Here is a 21,420-nt window from a genome sequence, read left to right on the forward strand (position 1 = left end):
ACCCCTTCAATACGCTTCGACTGAGAATTCCTCCTGCGTCATAAATGCACTAGCACACTGTTTCTTTTTGAAGGAGAGGAGGGTTAAAATGACCATCTTTACCCCCGCTGTAATAGACTCATCTGGTCTGGCCTGTGGTTGTGGAAAGAGGCTCCTCGCATCGGGGACAGGTTGTAGAGCCCCGCCACATCGCCGAGATTACCCATATAAATCAAGCTAACCACTTATTAGGGGGCTGAAAATGCACTGCTGATTTGGTTGTAGTGCAGCAGAGCAAAGTCTTATTAGGTTGAGTAAGTAGATCAAAGACCAAGAAGAGATAGGAGACCTCCCAATTACTCAACAGAATAGAGAAATAATAGAAACACTGCTTAGAAGCAGGCTGCCTGCTCCCTGCTGCTAAAACATATTGAAACAAAACTGCTGAAATTGAAATATAAAAGGTTTAAAATAAAGTATTGCATGTGTTTTATATATTATTACGTAAAATACAATGTGCTGTAAAAGAAACTCTTTTACTGAAAGCATCTCTCTGTACTCTGCAGGGAACTCAGCTTTGTTCATCTGGAATCATTCGGTTGCCATTCATTTTTTTATCTTACCCCACCACCATATATTATTACACTTTCTGAAATCAAATGATGAAAAAATGCCACAGAGCGATCAATACTTTTTCATTGACAGTAAAGGTTAAGCACATTAAGAATGACACTGCATTTGTCTTATGAAATCATATTTCATGTAGGTGGCCTCAAATTGGCCGTGATTGATATTGCCTCCCCTCGTCTGAAAGTCATCCAGTTTTTCCTCGATAATCGCAAGATTGTCTTTTATGTGTCCAGCAGTCGTCCTTCGGAAATCTTGACGTCTCGAATGTTAGAAAAGTACAAACCTGACCTCAGTCAAGCTGCAACATTTGATAGTATTTGGATGCTCTAATACTTTACAAAAAATACTATATATGTTCATCAAACTCAGAGATCAGCAGTGGAAGACGCATGCATTTATCATATGGGAAACAATTTATGCCAAAACATGTAATTTCTAATAACATTTGCTGATGCTTGAGCTTCCAAAGACAGGAGTTTACTATTGTATCTTGTCAGATTTGTCTTCTCCCAAAGATGCATCTTCTTTACCAAACTGTTCTTTACCCAATTTGCTTTTGCTAAATAGTGACATTATAATTAGAGGTCTGACTCATTTGACTACAATATGCAATATGGGATGAAACAATAACTGCTATTACGCCTGGGTGATAAAGCAACTGTATTATGTATCAACTTTTAGCATGTTTATTATGATCTTACCATGTTATCGTTTAACAAATTTCTGTTTTCCAAACTAACGATTCCAAGCTAACTGGAAGAGTTTGGTTTCATGTAATGCGTTTAGATAATTTTACATATGATTTTACAAACATTCATATCATGATATATACTGTATACATTTTGAAAAATATCCTCATTAAATTGTGACAATTATTTCAACCTTGTCAACTAGCCTTAACTGAAGATAAATATCTTGATAAATGTACAAATGGTTATATTATAGATTTTGTTTTTATTATTCATTCATAACCTTTATTTAACTAGGAAGTCACATTGAGATTAAAACCTCAATTATTATTATTATCACAATCGCAATAAATGTTAGGGCTGGGACGATATGCTTATCTCCTGATTCGATAATATCACGATACATGGGTGCCGAGTCGATATGTATTATGTACAATATGTAAGTATTGTGATTCTACAAGTATTGAGATTACAATTTATTTTTTAATACTACAGTACACCATGGGGAAAAGTTGAATGACACACTTCTACGGACTTTTACTTTTGAAAATATCTAAATTAATACAGTAAAATGCGCAATAATGCGTGACGAGAAACACAGCTACTAAGTGCTGAACTGATACTCAGCAGGTAATTTCCCCTTTACTTATGACGAAGTAGAAGTAGTAGTTGAGAAGAAGAAATAAACCCTGAACCAGCTACTGGTGGTGGTAGTTTATGGTGGAAACAGTATTATTATGGGTGTTGTGATAGTGAATGGGGACACAGAGAGAAGCCAACAGGGCCAGTTAAACAGAGTTAAAACGAGGCCACAGATCAACACACAGATAATGCGATCTGCTCGGGCGAGCACACCCAGAGTCCCCCTGAAAATCTGCTGTGCTTGGTGTCATTGCGTGAGTGATAGGTTGTTGGAGAAGCTTTCAGATTTATTTGAAATATTATCATTGCGCTTCATTCGATGATAGCCCTTTCAGGTGCTCTGTTATTCTGGTAAATCTAGGTGAAAAGAGAGCAGGCTTTATTGCCGCATCTTCCTGGCAATGGGTAATATGGATAGCAGTTGAAAGGAGAGCCAGGAATAAGGAGAGGCGAGGCTGTGTTCAACACCTAAACAGGTGATTTTCCGCCACGGTGACTCCTCTCAACACCTCGGCGGGAGGCACAAAATGACAGACCTGGCCTAGCATTTGTACTGATTGCATGTGTTGGAGGAGATAAACAGTGATCTCCCAGTTTGCAGAGCCTGCATGTTAACCATTGTGTTTCATTCTTTTCATTCCCAATGAAAAGGGGCGTCAAGAGGATTTTCAGCAGCGTAGACCACTTTGGTCAATGTTGGGATAACAAAAACAAACTGTGCATTTGTTAAAGAAATGTTTGAGAAATTCAAGTCAGAAATGTAGAAATATTTTACAGTCTTTTGTCAACAAATTCTCACACTGTGTAGCAGAAAACTGCTCCAGCATGTGACATCATCTTGTCACCTTTAAGTCCCCACAACCGCTATCACTCTCTGCACTATCACAGTTTAATATAGCCAAATATAAAAGGGCTACACAGGGATCAGCAAACACTAAATAAGTGTCTCTGAAAGGACCAAAAAAAAAAAAAGCCTGCAAATTCTTAAAAATGCATCTTTTCTCTGGACGGTATGAAGGGGAGGGAGTCTAAACTCCGCCAGGCTCTCCGTTGCCTGTTTGACCATGAGGGTCACCTGGTGCAGCAACCCGTGTAATCTCAGGAATAGAGGGAAAAATAGCGTCCCCACAAACCGTGGAGAGACCCCTGGAAACCAAAATTGTCTGACACAAACTAACTGGAGTTTATTCTTGGTTTTGCTCTTTTCATGTGGCCGTTTTAAACTTAATTGCTTTTTTTTTTTTTTTTCCTGGGCCTGCACAGGACAAAAAAGAGCAAAGATAAATGGACAAAGTGGTGCAGACACCAGCAGGCAGGCAGATTTGTCTACTCTCGGGCTTCAGTGGTGTGTAAAACTTATTTTCTGCTCATCTATGATTCAACAACAGAATCAAACATTTATCTAATATATCAGAGAAAACTGAAAGAGAATATAAGACCACAGGGAATGATTTAGCAAGTCAGTGGTCAGTAATGGTTTTAATTGAAGCAGATATATGTAAACTTTTGTCTAGAGGGTTAAATAAATATTTTCTTTTTCAAAAAGTCTCTCAGATTGATTACAGGTGGAAGCTAATCATCTATAAAATTAATCGCCACCTATTTTGATAATTGATTAATCAGTTTGAGTTTTTTTTAGGAAAAAATGTTAAAATTCTCTGATTCCAGCTACTTAAATGTGAATATTGTGAATTTTTTTTAATTTTTTTTGGAGGGTAATGTACATTAAATACATGTATTTAGTATTTCTCCAAGCCTTAAAAAAAAAAAAAGCATTCAGACCATCGAGATAAATTGTCAGGTAAGTAAAGGTGAGTAAATAAAAAGTCAAAAGTGGAAAATGTCTTAGGGGGGTGGGGTTGTGTTGTGGGAATTAGAGCTGCAACGATTAATCGATTAGTTGTCGACTATTAAATTAATCACAAACTATTTTGATAATCGATTAGTCGGTTTGACAAATTTTTCTAAGTCAAAAGTCAAAATTCTCTGATTCCAGCTTCTTAAATGTGAATATTTTCTGGTTTCTTTACTCCTCTATGACAGTAAACTGAATATCTTTGAGTTGTGGACAAAACAAGACATTTGAGGACGTCATCTTGGGCTTTGGGAAACACTGGTCAACATTTTTCACCATTTTCTGACATTTTATAGACCAAACAACTAATCAATTAATCGAGAAAATAATCGACAATGAAAATAATCATTATTGTCAGCCCTAGAGACGTGCCAAAGTCTTCATGCTTTACTCTCTATCACTCAGCCAAAAGTGCGTCAAAGTGGGCCAAACAGTGTAAATTAACAGTCAAAAGAACTATTGTTTCTGAGAAGAACAACATGGAAGTTTCCCTCGTTCATCCCGGCCCCAACATCTCCGTCTCCTCCCTGCTCTTTTCCCACTTCGGAGTGAATGTAATCAGCTGTGACATGAGAAAACACGTTCTCTGTCTGTCAGGACTCTGCTAGTCTTCCACTGTCAGTCCTCTGCTGACTCTCCTCCTCCTCCTCCCCCAAAACGGCCTTTCCCCCACCTCCCTGTCTCCCCTCCCTCACATCCTCTGTGCTTATGAACATCAAAATGCCATTAGGCCCTCCAAAACACCTCTGGTCCCTTGGTTAGCGGGGCCTCGCACCGTGGTCGTGCACTCTGAGTCCTCCGAGCCCCGGCTATTGCTCACCACTGGGCCTCTGCTCCAGCCGTTGTGAAAAATAAACCCCAAAAAAAGAGCCATTCTTGGAGGAAAACTATTGGGAAGTGAAAGACGGATAGAACAACTGGGGCAGATAACACCCTGGAAAATACAATAACGCTGCATCCGGAGACGCTCGGACATTGTAATTGCTTAAGGCAGTGGGGGGATGACGGTGGCAGCGGGTGTGGATGTGGAGGTGGCACGGCGGGTGCTAATGGAGTGATGTCATATGAAACGCCAGAATGACAGCTAGTTAACTGAGGAGGTTTGGCTGATCAAATAAAATGCATTAACTCCAGGAAATGGATATCGCGGGCAGCCTCAGAAATGGCCATATCTAATGAGGCAAAATGCAAATGAAGGAGGAAAAGAGTCGTGAAAACGTTTAAACTAACTATAAAGGGATGATGGAGTGCCGGACAGTGGCCGTCAATCTCCCCACTCATTACCCTCATGTGAAATTAACAGCAGCTTTAATCATGACATAAAATCTGCTCCAGCCCATTTGTTGATAATTGTGAGGCACAGAGGTTCAGAGTGGGTTCTTTGTCATCAATCACAGCAGCAGTGTATTTCCTCTGGTTAGGGGACACGCTGCGAGTAAAAATATAAGTTATACTACATCCCTCTTACACTATTTCTCTTCCTGAGGAATGATCTATAATATTTAGCTGTTTCCAGATGTATTAAATTTGAAACTACTTGGTGATTAAGTATCTACAGGAAAGTGCTGACCATTTCAGCTCATGATGTGACATATTTGGTGCAGTTATTTCTGTACCGTACTAGTGTTGGGTTGGAAATCATAGCAGCGTTAAACCGGCGTTGCAGTAAATCTACTGCTGCTCTGCTCTATGACTTTAAAGTGGATACCTGGTGTTTGCTGTGAGAAAATGAAAAATAAAATCATTAAAGTCAGGAGATCAGACTATACAGAAATTACGAACACTATTAATTCGGTGTATTATTGAAGACTCTCCCCAGCCTTTGGATGACAATTACCTCGATATGTAATGAAATATATTTCTTTTATTTTTTAAGACTTCCATTTCCACTGCACCGACGACATCCCATTCGTTTTCGTTTAGCTGGAAATGGCTTCTCTTTTCACTCTGCTGTTGTTTGACATATAAATATAGCATTTGAATGACTTTAATATCCTTCTAATCAATGTCCAGTGATCTTTTGATGTCCTCAATTCAATATAGGAAGGGTCATCCATGCCGCAGCTTTATAAACACAATAAAGGTAAATGATTACTCTCCACTGTGGTGTCCAAAAATACGGCCAGTAATGAAGAGAAATGGAGGAGTTTGAGGGGGAGGCCTGTCATGTGTCATTGGCCAACTCTAAGCCCTAAGATTAATCACGAGAGAGGGGCTCTGTGGCTAAGATGTGGTCACCCTTGATCGATAAATCCACCTCCCTCCCCTCCCCTCTGTGTCTCTCTGCTTCACTGTCTCTCTCTTTTTCTCCAAAATATACACAACCGTTGGCAGAAGCTAAATCAGCATAAGTGGAGAGATGAATTGATGACATTTGCAGCCTTCGTATTTGTATTGATTACTCGAGTTCTGACTTCTGAGGCTCCCCTCTTTCAGGAGTCGACTTAAGAAAATACACTGTTTTTGCATTCTACTTGAGTCTATTTACAAAACCATCAATTGCACATTCCCGTAATGAAAAAGGGCTTAAAATCACCCGCTAGGAAACATAAAAATGCAAAATGCTCCTCATAGGGCAGCAGAGTACAGTTTAGAGGAATTTCAATTCACGCAGCCCAACGATACATTGCAAAATACCAAATCTAGCCTCCGCTTACCACGACTGAAAACACTGTGGAGAAGAATTTCTGATAATACTCTGCAGGGACCACAAATGGGACTTTTGACTTGGTCTATGAGGAGGGCATAATGCAATAACATTGCATTAGAAGGGTCTTTTTACAGCGTGGCAGCGCTGCACGGCTGTATTCCTTGTGTGAACCGGTGCTCTGTTTGCGGTCACTAATGGGCATCAGAAATTACAGGCAGTGGAATCGCGCCCCGCGGGGGGACTGGCCTCCTCAGCGGAGCGGAGCACTTAGACAGTGTCTGGGAGCCTGCTGGAGGAGGAAGGGGGGAACTCAATGTCACAGCCCTGCCTCATAATTAAAGAAACCCTATTCCTTATCCACTGTTAGGTGAGCCCTTGCTTGGTGCTCCATCTGAGGGCTCCCCTGTGGGCGTCTAATGCGTGTTGCCCCCAATGTGCATGTGGGCTGATCAGGGAGCTGTGCCTTTCTGCCGGGTGTCGGAGCTGGAAGCCCTATGACCACCACGAGGGTAGCGGGGCCACGTTTAGAAGAATCGCAGACCTCAGAAAGCAAAGAAAATATCAACTGAGGTGAGGTCTGCAAACCCAATAAAACCAGAGAAGCCAAAAAGTAAATGCAAGTCAGCCTGTAGGTGTAAATTTAAAAAGTGAAAGAGCCTTCACACTTTTCCAAATGATCCCTCTGAAATATGATAAATTTAAGTTTCTCCCTATTTATAAATTCAGGGCTCATCGTTGGTCCTTAAGTCTGTAGATTTTCTTCCTGCCTAATCCCTCATTTGAAGTAAATAAAAGTAGTAGAGCTGTCATGGTCAGGTTGTTTTCCTCATCTAGCTCCCATGCTTTATAATTATTCATATGAAATGTGGTTCTGTTGATGGGCAACAGTCTTATTTTCTGCTTCAGTCAACAGTGCACATTTGTATTTCTAAATTGTGGAGCGCTTGTTATGTAAGGCAATTTTCTGCCTTCTTAAGAGCCGGATCTCCTGTGCATTAATAAGAGGCTGGGCTGAGCTGCTGGAGAGCTGAGGGCCTGTTCATGCTCTGAACCACACCGCCACAGACTGCCACCACACACCATTTATACAGAGTTAAAAGTTTTATTAGAAAAATTTGATTTTAAAACAGGTGTTATTATGGATAATAGTCAGATGGGAGTGTATTCAGATTTTTTGCAACTTCAATTTAAGATTAATGTTAAATGTAAGTAGTCAACTTTACCAGAGCCGCAGCCAGGATTTTAGGAAATGCTGAGATCATGAGACCAGATTCCTACTAGGGCTGCAACTAACGATTATTTTCATTGTTGATTAATATGTTGATTATTTTCAAGATTAATTGATTACTTTTTTGGACTATAAAATGTCAGAAAATTGTGAAAAATGTCTTGTTTTGTCCACAACTCAAATATATAAATTTTACTGTCATAGAGGAGTAAAGAAAACAGAAAATATTCACATTTAAGAAGCTGGAATCAGAGAATTTAGACTTTTTTTTCTTAAAAAAATTACTCAAACTGATAAATTGATTATCAAAATGGTTGGTGATTAATTTAATAGCTGACAACTAATAGATTAATCGTTGTAGCTCTAATTCCCACAACACAACCCCACACCCCAAGACATTTTTTTTTTTATTTACTCACCTTTATTTACCTGATTAATTATGTTTTCTGACAATTTATCTCCCAACATGATGGTCTGAATACTCGTTTTAAGACTTGGAATACATGTATTTAATGTGCATTTCCCTCCAAAAAGTAAAAAAATATCAGAATAAGGAGCACATGACCTCAGTGCCCTCATTATTCGGTATGGCCCAGTGCTTTACTACTACGACAACCTTGAATAAACAAACATAATTATGTTTGTGCCTTTTTTAATTTACATGAATTTGTTTGGCTTTCACAAGCACTCAAAATGATTCTATGCACATGTTAGTTTACTGCTAGAAATCAGTTTGAAGATCATCTGCAAGACGATATTTCTAATAATAAACTCTGTGATCTTTTTCCAAACCAGACACCACAGTTGAGTTATGAGACATCCGATAGATAATGGACTCTTTCCTCAACTTAAGCGTTGCCGGTTTCATCGACAAGCCTCAGTATAAACCATTGGGTCTACATTTGAGCATGTCATTTTAATTTTGATTTAATACCCCGTGGAATGATGGCGGCTCGTTCTGCTAAATTGAATAGACGTGGAGCTAATCTGGAAAATCAATTAATCGATGTGCAAGGCTCATTTAATACACATGTTAATATAATGGGAGAGACGCCCGCCGCCCATAAAAAAAGACACATTTGGAGCAAATTGGACAGTAGTGATTTTAACAGCGGTTGACATAAGTAAAAGTGCACTGCAGCGGAAAAAAGTGACATGAAGGGGCCTCAGCTGGAGACAAAAGCAGCAGAGATGGGCCCGAGACTTGAGGAGGATGGTGGAGCGAAGGAGGAGGAGGAGGAGGAGTAGGAGGGGAGAATGGCAAGGAGGTGAGGAGAGATGGAGAGTGCAGACAGCCAGGCCTCTGAAAGGCCGTTGTGGTTGGCAGCCGCTGACCTTGGTGACGATGGGTTTTCACCAGAGGCTTCTAATGAAGGCTGATTGCCAGGGAATAGTGAGGGAGCCAAGGGGGGAGAGAAGGGAGAGGAGAGAGAGAGTGAGAAGAGAGAGAAAGAAAAGGATAGAGGAGAGGCTCAGGTAATTGCAGCACTTGTGGGTCTGAGGCCCCGCGGTCCTGTGATGTCGGGGTGCAGTGGGGAAGAAGAGAGATGTCTGTGGACGCTTTGGTGGTAAATTGTGGAGCAAAGGGGTAGGAGGCAGGCCCCTAGGCTGTAATTACCCCTATGAGTGTGCGGATGGAGAGTGGACAGGCCCAGTGTGGGGCTCTGACGGCGATCAAGGAGACGACTGCGAAGGGGAGTAGAGACAGACAGACGGCTGACGGAGGAGGAAGACGGGACGCCTCCGTCTCTGCCAGGCCCCCCGAAAACCAGCCAGCCAGACACTGGACCAAGGTCAGAGGCTGTTAGCTAACACGCCGGTGACAAGACAGCTATGACAGGAGCAGCAGAGAGAAGCTCCTGGATGGAGAAGGACATAATGTAGAAGGATTTGGCTAAAAAAAAGGCAATGATTAATTCGATCAGAGCCACGGAGAGATAGATGTTGGGGCTCCACTGGATGGCGCAGCCGGGTCAGGAGGGTCCGGGACATACGAACTGGAATAAAAGAGTTGATAGGCTGGCCTAAGCTTCCCGCTGCCACGGATCAGTATGTACTACCTCTCCTCTCCCTGCCTGGGCTGATGTAACTCACTGGAGTGGCAAATTACACCAGACCTACAGCTGTAGCCCGACATTATGATTAATTTGATCAGTAATTTCTCCTGTTTTTCATTTTAATCGCCGCGACCATTCTGCTGTGGCAGGTCTTTCAGATCTAATTAAGATCAATTCCGGTGTAACAGACTTGGCGAGCGCCTTTACCCCGTCAAATCCCTGAGCTCTCCGGGCGTGGAGAAAACCCGCAGCTCTAATCAATCAACTTCCAGCAAAATCCAGCGGGCTCCCGCAATCAGCCCATTAACACACTTAAGCAAATTTCATAATCTCCCCCCGTCTATTTGTCATCACTGTGGTGGCTATTTCAGGAAAGCCACGGGCCGCATCTCACTGTACTCTGGGAGCAGAGAGGTGGTGGGCGGGGTGGAAAGGTAAATTCTGACTCCGTTTAACCAAATTAGCCGCAGTAATCTGAGTTCAGACCGTTGACTCAAGAGGACACAGTCTGTTGTGGCCTGATTTGTATTCTAATCGGGATATTAATGAGCCAATTAATGAATTCTGTTTCACAAATTAAAAACAGCAAACAGTAAAAACACTAGGGATGTAATGAATGCTCGGGATTTCCTCCCTAAGATCACACACCTCCCATGAGAAGGGAATTACAATGGGACATTAATTGGAACATAATGAGTGTTTGTCTCTCTGCAGCTCGTTGCTGTATTTTCAGCAAATAGCTGAATGGCTGGGTGATTCTGCACGTCTGAGTAATGACAGCAGGAAATAGGGGTGTTATCTGTGTAATGCTGATTGTATTATGGTAATTATGACTCGACTTTACGGCACAGACCTCTGGGTGAAGCATGGGAACACCAGAAATGCCCTTCAATTAAAACAAACAAAGGGGAAGATCACGGCGACAATTCACGTGAGAAAGTCTCCGCTCAGGGGAATCTCCACGAATTAAAAAACTTCTGCGAATTAACCAGCGAGTCGCTCAGTGATTCTGGGACTGGAAATCCAATCACTGACCCAGGCGGAGGAGAGAGGCGGAGCTGCTGTTTAAATCCTATTGCAGCCTTGAGTGGGTGCTGAGGCTGCGACCTGTCCTTGGGCGGGCCCCTCGCTGGGTGACACACTCTTTGACAACACCAGCGCTGACCCAGAGAAACTAAACCTTTTATGGCCATTCTGCTCTCCCACACACACACACACATACACACGTTCCATAATCCTATTTGATGAGGCAATATCTTAATGATACCTGATGTGGCCCCTTTGGCCCCCCTCAAGGGAGGTCTGTCCTCAGTCATCATAATCAGCCTCGCTGCTTCTTTTAGAAGAAGACAATCTGTATGAAGCTGCAGTCTTATCAATGCTTTGTTCTACAGTAAACCTGCTGTCTTTGTGAGATATTCAGATTCTAGGAAATTTAACAAAGCAGTGGTTTCCTAGTAAATCAGATCTGATAGTAGTGTCGGTTATCCAAGGTCTTTTTACATTGCCTGATGCAAGCTTAATGTGTGAATCTGTATGTTGGTCAGTAGCCCTTGTATCCAAAGTCAGACTGGACAGTGTGTTTGGTGCGATGTAGCGGCTAGCCTTTGGAGCCCATTAAATCCAGAGGCTGTTTTTCCTGCTGAGTCTCACTAGGCCGTGACAGGGCCGGAGAGGGCTGCAAGGGGGGAAACAAATAGCCCAACTCATCCTGGCCATAAAGAAGGTTGCACCACAACCCAATAAGGGTCTGACGCTGATGAATGTGACCAGGGACAGGAAGGCGACCCTGGCCAGTCTCCACCAGAAATGAAACCACAGGGATATAAAATAGGTTATTATCGTCACACGGTGACAGCCAGACGGACAGAAGGGCCGAGATGGATGGACGGACAAAGTGACTAAAAAGGAGGTTGAGTAGGAAGAGCAGCAGAGATTAAGGGACTGATTACAGCTGGAGAGCCCAAGGTTAGATAACCTCATCCTGAATCTGCCGTAGGAGGATTTGAGTCTGGTTGTGAGGTTTGATGTGCTCAAATGCGTCAAAGCTTCAGCAACAAGATGCATTATTCTAATAGCCCCACATAGACAGAAGAGCTGCCAGCCTCCGTTCAAATGCTGCCACTTGATAAAGATCAAGTGCTGACAGAGAATCAAGCATTGTGTATACTGCTTAACCACTTCAGTTCTTTAAGTGGAAAATTACAGGAATTGCAAATGTAATTTGTAGTAACTAATTAGCTGGGTTACTTGTATGGTTCTTGTGATGTAATTCATTCAATGTGTCCATGAGATATTATATGAATGGGCTAAAGGACGCTGATCATTTCTGGGAGACTTGTATCTTTGTATAATGACGAGCGTTGAGATCATTAACAAGTGAAAGAGCGAAGCACTGGTCTTATAAATTGGATCGGTATTACTGCTGATACTGGCTGACATGCTGGATTCATTAAAGGGGACATATCATCATCCTCATTTTCAGGTTCATACTTGTATTTTGGGTTTCTACTATAACATGTTTACATACTTTAATGTTCAAAAAACACATTATTTCTCTCATACTGTCTGTCTGAATATACCTGTATTCACCCTCTGTCTGAAACGCTCCATTTTAGCGCCTGTCTATTTAAGATCCCCCATCCTGAAAAAGCCCAGTCTGCTCTGACTGGATAGTGAGAAAAATATGGTGCACCTTTGCAAAGGTAGCTCTCAAGCTGTGGGCGATATATTGTAATGAGCCTGAATGTGACATAGGAATAGGGCCGGGTATCGGTATTTGATACCTTTAAGGTATCGACCGAAACAACCAAGTAGTATCAAAACATCTCCAGTCAAATGATACCTGCAATCGATCCTTTTTGTGCCCAGATCTAGAAATTATAAGTATTTTGCTCGCAGCCAATGGCCACAAGCGTTTTTCAATTTATTGCGACGTGTGATTGGCCCACTACCGCAGCAGCTACAACCCATATAGCCGAGATTGCCTGCCTGCACACGGCTCTGGACACGGAGATATCTGAGCCGAGGGCGAGCAGCTAACGGTGCTAACAATGCTAACAACGGCAATAAGTGCTGACAGAGCTAACGCTTAACCTGGGGGGATGGGAGGGTGGCCGTTACGTCCCCCGACGCCACCGTGGGTCGTGGGACGGCGTTATCAGCTGTAACTGCTGTATAAACGCTGTGCAGCGGCCGCGATTAGCTGATGGGTAAGTACTCTATTGGTGTCGGTATCACTTTAAAGGTGCTGGTATTGGTACTGGTGTCGTAATTTTTTAAATGATACCCAACCCTAAATAGGAAGGGGAGCCAAATCTGAATAGCTTGTTGAATCACATGTTTTCTGATCTAGACAGCAAACAAAAAACTGACTGGTTCGTCTTATTTCTTAGTTTGTGGGTTGGTCGGCACTCCAAAATACCCAAATGTATGTGCTCAAGCACTGATGAAGTGAATGTTTCATGATATGTCTCCTTAAAATCAATATCAGTTTCTTGGTCATTTTTTGATAAAAAAAAAATGTAAAAACACAACTTTATAAATATTCTAGAAAAATATCCTTAACATTTGTTCAAGCCCGAAAAGAAAGCTGGTGTATGAACATATCAAATTATAGCTAAGAGGTGATATGTAGTTACAGCCTCATGTTACCTTACACAAAGAAGAATTATCCCAATCAGTTGCATAATATGCAAAATATAAACAAAAGGGAGTTGGTACCAGATCAGTTTGAGGCCAATTCTATGAGGTTACGTGTCAGAAAGAGTTGGATTGGTGCAGTTCATGGACTCACCGGCAAAGGCATGGGTGGGGTGACGGGCGAAGGAAGGCTGCGGGCCGGTGACTGGTTGGGCCGGTGCGGCGGGGAGTGCTGCGGATGTCCAGAGGTGGAGGAGCAGGTGGAGCCTGGAGACGGGACGGAGGTCTGCTGCTGGCTGGGCGGGGTCATGCGATGCTGGGATGAAAGCTGGTTCTGCACGTGGGCGAGGGTCTGTTGGTGATGGTGCTGCTGCTGCTGTTGCTGCTGATGCTGCTGCTGTTGTTGCTGCTGCTGCTGCTGGTGGTGGTGCTGCTGCAACTGTTGGAGCTGCTGCAGGTGTTGGAGCTGGGAGTTCAGTGATGAGGTAGCTGTTGATGAAAGAACAGCGAGTTGTTTGATTCTTCTTTGTGCTGGAGACCTGACCTCTCCACACAGAGAGCAACAAACACAAATGAAATTGGGGCCGACAACATGACAACATGTGTTTACAGGAAGCTCTCATTATTTGAAGAATATGCTCACACTTCAGATAGAAATACATATAGAGGTGTGGGATGCATAGGAGGAGTAGTGAGAGACAGATGTAAATTGCATGGAGACACAACAAGGTCCTCCAGGGTTTTTAGCCTGCGTGATAGAGTCAGTGAATTTAATTTAGCTAGTTGGAGGACAAAGCTATCAAGCCTGACTGATATAATTGCTCTCTCTGGAGCCAAAAAGTCTTCATTGTCACTTGGAGAATGTCAGAATCTTTGGTTTAATGGCTTAAAATCTCATAAGAAAGAGACATCCATCTTCACTGGAAGACTTCAGAAATAAACCCATTAACTAATTGGATCCAATAATGGCGAGCCATTAGAACCTAATTTCTACATTTAAATGCTTATAAATTTTTATGCTGTTTAAAAAAACGGTTAACACTCAAGCCGAGCCAGGCTGCAGCCGCACCAGCATGCAAATACTCCCACGGACCCAGAATGTCCACCGCAAATATAATATAAAATAAATATAAAAGTGTGAACACTGTGCCGGTGCACCTCAACTTCATGGTCATTTTCTTTGGCAGTTCACTCAAAAACATCTGTTCACACATAAATCCATATACAACAAATAATGTCTACTAAAGGTATCAACCGTAATACTACATGTGGAGAATTGGGCTAAAAAACAGCATCTAAGTTGACCTTCACAGATGGAAAAAAGGACAAACTGAGTTTTCACACAGATATGATGGATAGAAAAGTGTTTTTATATCTGTGCTCACATTCAGAGCACTCTTGACATCCTTTTTTCAGTCAAACACAAGAGAAAAATATATATAGACAAACAGTCGTATGTACTGTATACAGTGACACGAAAAGGTTATTCACAGGTCACGCTAAAAGCAAAGGGCTTAAAGTAAACACCAATGCTTTAGACTTTAGAATACATTGTTCGTGCAATGACCTAAAGACAGTTTATCTGTTGCCTTTGACTGTGATGTTAAAGCTTTGTATAGATAACTAAAGGATGACCATGAGAGGATTCAACATGATTTTCTATGGAGTCAAAGATAATACAAGCTTGGAGGCAACAAGACCGGAGCTGAATGGTGATATTTGACTGGACTTCACAGACTGTACTGCACTACAGAAAGAAACCTTTATGAGTTTAATACATTTCCCTTAAAGGTACAGTGTGCAGGATTTGGTTGCATCTGGTGGTGTGGTTGCAGATGGCAACCAATTGAGTACCCCACCGCTCACTCCTCCCTTTCCAAGACTGCGGTAACGCAACAGTCTCATGGCAGTTTGTGAAATAGTCACGAAATATAATCTATTTGATTCTTGTACATAGACACAAATTTCCGTTTTTTCAAGGACTTTCAGCGACGTATTGTTTGTGCGTTTGCCTACGAAAGTCCAGCAACATGTGACGCACATGTCAATTTCCTCTCCAGTCTTTTCAAAATAAAACTACTAAGTGAGGTTTCGGAATAGATCGACTTGGTTAGACTTAGGCAACAAAACTACTTAGTTAGCTTTAATGATTGCAGTTTGGGTTGAAATAGCTCCGGAAGTGCTGTAAACAAATCATTACATTAAATGTCGTGACTATTTCACAAACTGCTGTGCGGCTTGAGCCGCCAAGTGCAAAACCATGGTCAAGCCGCTCGCCTCGCTCAGAGGCCATCCTTACCATAATAACACTATTTAAGGAGCGACGGAAGTCAGACGGCGGCTGGCGGTGCCACAGTTTAGCACTCTGCGAATCATGTTATCGCAGTTTCACAAGCTGTTGGAGAACTACGGTGACCTCCAGGTAACGTAAAAACGCGAAAGTCTCTCTCTAGAGCCAGTGTTTGGTTTGTCTGTTCTGGGCTACTGTAGAAACATGGCGGAGCAACATGGCGGACTCTGTGAAGATATGAAGGGCTCATTCTAAGCTAATGAAAACACAACAATTCTTAGTTTCAGGTTATTTTACACTCATGAAAACATAGTTTTGACTATTATATTCCATTTCTGCTAATAAATTCCCCAAAAGTTACACACTGTTCCTTTAAACTGAGGCCAGGCGAGGTTAAGATAGTTCCCATAATAAATGATAAGAACATTTAAAATTATTTCTATGACTAAAAAGCAAGGTAGATATACAGAGTGAAGCATACTCAATATACTGCTGTCTAGAAGTACTAAATTAATCAATCTTGCTTCCTGAAAAATACATATATTGTGCATCTTCTAATAGCCTGTTAGCTTAGAATCATCAAACTGGTAAAGAAATCCAACTGGGCATTGAAAAAATTGAAAATTAAAAATGATAAATTATTAAATTGCACAAAATAAACCTTTTCTCTCTAAAACGAATTTAAAGAAACACATTTTCTCTCAATGATATAAATAAAAGAAAAAAGAAAGAAAGAAAGAATTCAAATTCCCTAATTACAGATTTAGTTTAACACATTGCATGTAAAACATACAGTATACAGTATATGTTGAAAGACCCCTCACTCACTCCAGCCTAACATCTGCAGCATTACGAGAAAGCACAATGTGCTATCAAAATGACTTGAAACACAAAGGACTGAATAACAAAAGGGTGTATTGATAATGCAGCCAAGCAATTGTGAACACAGGCGTAGACAAGCTTGTATACATACAGAATCAATGCACTTAAATAATTTAAGTATGGTTGCCTCATAAAAGATGAATAAAACATCAGGGCAGATAAGTCTTTGATTAGTGTGGTCACTACGACTCCAGGACAGGCACGTATGAACATTTGATGAACATCAGATCATCCTCCTCTTTCCTCACTCCGCAGAAGCGCAGCAAAAGAAAGCCGGCGTCTCTTGGCCAGTAAACAGTGCACTTTTATATTTCTTCTACCTCCTGACACATTGACACCTCTCTCACACCCCCCATCATGAATTATATATCACCTGTGCAAACGGCAAGAGTCCAATTCTCACTTGAAATGTTGGGGCAAGTTGTCTGGCGAGCGCCGAGCCCCTGACAGGACCGGCTCTTTTTCCGTTTGCAACTTCGCAACGACAAAATGTTGAGGCCTATTTAAAGATGGAATAAAAAAAGGGAACAAAGACGGAGAAAAAACAAAAGGGGGGTAAAATGAGATTTCTGTCAAAAAATTATCGAAACCAGGCGAAGATCAAAGAAAACTGGAGAATTTCCTGCAGCGCCAACCATTACGCCAAGGAACAAGAGGTACAACAAAAAATATGAGGCAAAAGAAAACAAATACAGAGGGAATATGGAAGAAGCCCCATGTGGCCTTATTATAAGGGCTACACCGCAGGTACTATATTCTTTAACAGCAGTGCTTTATAAATTCTGTCATCTTGTTAAGACTGTCAGGACCACTGACCCTCCCTTCCCCTCTAACTGGGCATCTGGCATTTTGAAGCTCATTCTTTTAACCACAGCTGTCTGATTGCTTTGGTTGAGCACATAATCCAAACGGCTTGTCTCAGCTAATTGTTTGTGCTCCTTCCTCCAGCAGACACAGGGCCGAGGATGAGAGTGGGAGCTTCACTCGTGATGGAGAGAGGCCAAAAGGGTGCCGGGATCCTATAGTGCTCATTATATCTCCCACTGTCTCTTTGTTGTGTTTCATATTCACTAGTTCTCCGACTGCGATGCAAGCGGCGCTCCCACTTGATCATGACGCCCGAGGGGGGTGTAAGAAGAGCAAGGGGTCCCACTTTCACTGTTGTCACAACTCGCCTATGCTAATGTTTATAATGAGGAATGAGCCACATCGTATAAAGAGAGTCATGCTGCTAAATGATCAGATACAAGCTGAACTGTGGCGTTTTGTGCTCCATTTAACCATTTAACAACAATCATTTGGGACTGAGAAGTCTACGGCCTCCAACCTCACTGCTTTGAAAGACTGTCTGCCGTCTCTCTTTCTTTTTTTGCTGTAGTGCCACAGTAGAAATCAACTGTTATCTTTTGACTGTCCCGGCCCCGGCTTTCTGAAGTACTGGAGGACGAAGCGAGACTGATTGTCAGAGGTCGAAAGGCTAGGTCAAAGCCGGCTCATTCGTCAGACAAAATGCTATTTTTGTTTCCTGTGCGGTTGAGGAGTGAAGGTGGGGGGAAGCAGCAGCCTGCTCTCTCATTACCAGCGCTATCGCAGTAGTCCCTGCCAACCCCCCCTATTACGGCACTTTTCTCTCTGGGGCTGATTCGACTCCTTGTTTTCCTCTCAATGCACAACACCTGCGTTTACAACTATTCCCTAAGAGTTATCTTATACATCGTTTGTGTGTGTGCATGTTTGTGTACAGGTGGAGTCTGGGCAGGAGCCAACCTTTCTACACTGATACTCAACCTAAATGTTGAGGAACACGCAGGACATTAATGCTGAAAAACTGTCACAAATGCACAGTATGTGTGATGTGCACGTATGAAAATGGCATAAGATGCATTTGTACCAAAGATACACACCAGGGCTGTGTATCGGCATGAATCTGGCGATACAATACATATCACGATACAGAGGTTATAATTCAATATATTGCGATATATTGTGATTTTTAAAAAATACAATTTTAGGAAAACTGTTATATTATAAAGACAACCATATGCATAAAATCTGAATAAAAAAAGGTTTACTTTTTTATTTGGGCTGTCAAAGTTAACACGATAATAATGCGTTAACACAAATTTGTTTTAATGCCACTAATTTCTTTAATGCATTAGCATAATCGATCTTCCGGAGGTTGTAACGGACTCATTTTTAAAGCTAGAGTGAAGATACTGGCATCATATGCAACTAGAATACATAAGGAATCCATTGGTACCAACCATGGCATACTCGTTGCGAAGGAGGTTCGATAACGCTTCAAACTTAAGCTACATTTTGGCGAGGAAAAACTGACATGGCCATTTTCAAAGGGTCCCTTGACCTCTGACCTCAAGATATGTTGATAAGAGTATTGTATACTTGACAAATCTCCCTGTAAGATACATGTTGAACATGAAAAATGTGCGATTAATTTGCAATGGATCACGATTAATCATGGACAATCATGCGATTAATCGCGATTAAATATTTTAATCGATTGACAGTCAACATGAACAGTGGGATCTGCGTTTGCATTTATCACAGTCCATATAACACCCAACATCATAGCACTACTTTGAGAGGGCACATACACTGAGAGGGTGCATATCTTTGCAAATAAAATGAATATTACCTGAGTTAATCTTTGCATGTAAACAATTAATTCAAAATAGTGTTTTTGAGAATCGATACAGTATCACAAAACTCAATATTTTCTTACACCCCTTATACACACTACATAACATAACGGTTTCAACTCAAACTAACTCCAGCTGTAAAAGCGTTCAAAGAACTTTCTATTGATGCATTTAGGCTCGCCAGAAAGCCTACACAAACAGGAGCCTATCATATTATAGCCCATAGAAAAGGCCCAGCCAAGGCCGACATGAAGAGTGACTACAGTCATCTCGTCTACACAAAAGGACTTTGACTGTCTTTCACTGCATCAGACTGTGTGTGCGCTCCACACGGCATAAAGTACGGTCAGAAGAAGGCAGATGCGATCGACTCATGTCGCAGGAATTCAAGTTTTCCGGGGGGTCAAAAAGAAAAACCTACTGTGCAAACCTTGATAAGAATGTATTGAGTTTACAGGGATGAATAAAATCTATAGTAGTTTTTATGTAAGATCAGTGCACTGAATGCTTTTCTTAAAGATATAGTTGGTGTTGGAATCACGTCTTCTACTCAGCACAGAGACATAATTAAAGAAAATCATCCCTAACTGCTGTTGTAGCGTCTGAGTGTCTTTGGCATCTTTTATGTGCTGTAAATTAAGAGCTAATCAGAGGCTGTGGATGAGCCTGTCAAGAGTTAATGAAATTGTCCAATGTGACCCACCTTGTATTTTTAGGAACTGCTCTAGTCTAAACACAGCTGTCATTCTCTAACAAGAGAGGTGAGAGGAGACAAACAAGCTCCCCATTACTGCTCTGCCTCACGTTCCGCTATGGGAGTCCATAAACCACTGTCTCAATTGCCTTTTCAGAGAGTCACACTGATAATTACTCCACTGGAGGTAAGGAGATTTAGCCTCTATGAGATCTGGTAATTACAAAGGTGGTCAAAGGAAGGTCATTTTTACTCTGTGGATTAGATCGGAGCACTCGCACACTGATGAAGTGGATAACATCACTGTTTCTGCCCTCGTTTCTTTAGTTAACTTCTGTCTCCGTTGGTCACTGTGATAACACTCGTTCATGTGACAAAACATTCTCATTAGTGATCAATCTGTCAATTATGTTTTTTCACAATTAATTGTTTAGCCTATAAACCTTTACAAGTAACTAGACGCAAAACAGACATAAAAGAAAAAGAAAAGCAAGAAATGTGTTGGGAATTCTTCAGTCAAGTACTGCAATATACTGTGAATATTCAAAGTCCTGCATTGTAAATTTCACTGAAGTACCAAAGTATTATTAGTTGGGCTTCATTTTGGGATAAGGGTTTAATTGCATGATTGTCCATAGTTATTCGCAATCCATTGCACATTTTTTTATCTGGTCAAAATGTACCTTAAAGGGAAATTTGTCAAGTATTTAATGCTCTTATTAACATTGGAGTGGGCAAATATACTGCTTTATACTGATGTATGTATATATTTATTATTGTAAATCAATTAACAACACAAAACAATGAGAAATATTGTCCAGAAACCCTCACAGGTACTGCATTTAGCATAAAAAAAAAAAAATGTAGCACAAGTTTGGAGCGTTATTTAGCCTCCTTTGCGACAAGCTAGAATGACATGGTTGGTACCATTTGATTCCTTAGGTTTTGCAAGTTGCGTTAATGCATTTGACAGCCCTAAATATTAGCAAAATATATTTAAAATATTAAAAGTTAAAGTACTCATAATGCAAAAAAATATATTATTACTGTATGTATAGTTATTATGAATGTGCAAGTAGCATTTTAGTGTTGTTGGTGGAGGTAGAGCCTCTAACTGTTTTATATACCACTTTGTATTTTAATTTATAACAATGCATCATATTTTGTAAGCTTGTTTAATGCTTTGTATGTACAATCTTCATCTGTAGTTATAGCTAAAGAAGTAAGAAGTATAAAGTGGCATAAATTGTAAATACTCAAGCAAAGTACCTCAAATTGGAACATAAATTTGTGTTAAATTCCTTTTATCAGTAAGTCCATACAATTGGTGATCACGTTAAAGGAATGGAAAATAGATTTGTGCCTTGGCGATGGCTGGAATAAACATGGAGAAAATGAAACGTTAAAGGAACTACTGAACTACTGAATAAAAACATTACTCAGAGCCACAGCAGGCAATATCACTGTTTCAGCCCTGCTGCAGGGGGAACTCAGCGACTGCAAAAAAAATAAATAAAAAATA

General features: G+C 41.2%; 1 protein-coding gene across 3 annotated transcripts in view; it reads right to left on the bottom strand.

Annotated features, from left to right (window-relative positions):
• pou6f2 (POU class 6 homeobox 2) overlaps nucleotides 1–21,420 on the bottom strand; it is an 86,036-nt gene that overhangs the window by 21,188 nt on the left and 43,428 nt on the right. For all 3 annotated transcript variants that reach the window (XM_074622678.1, XM_074622676.1, XM_074622677.1), the window contains one exon: nucleotides 13,527–13,861. In XM_074622678.1, coding sequence (XP_074478779.1) covers nucleotides 13,527–13,861 — 335 coding nt within the window. The remainder of the gene's footprint in view (nucleotides 1–13,526; nucleotides 13,862–21,420) is intronic.

Source organism: Sebastes fasciatus, chromosome 21 (assembly GCF_043250625.1).
Source record: "Sebastes fasciatus isolate fSebFas1 chromosome 21, fSebFas1.pri, whole genome shotgun sequence".
In the NCBI taxonomy this organism is placed as follows: domain Eukaryota; kingdom Metazoa; phylum Chordata; class Actinopteri; order Perciformes; family Sebastidae; genus Sebastes; species Sebastes fasciatus.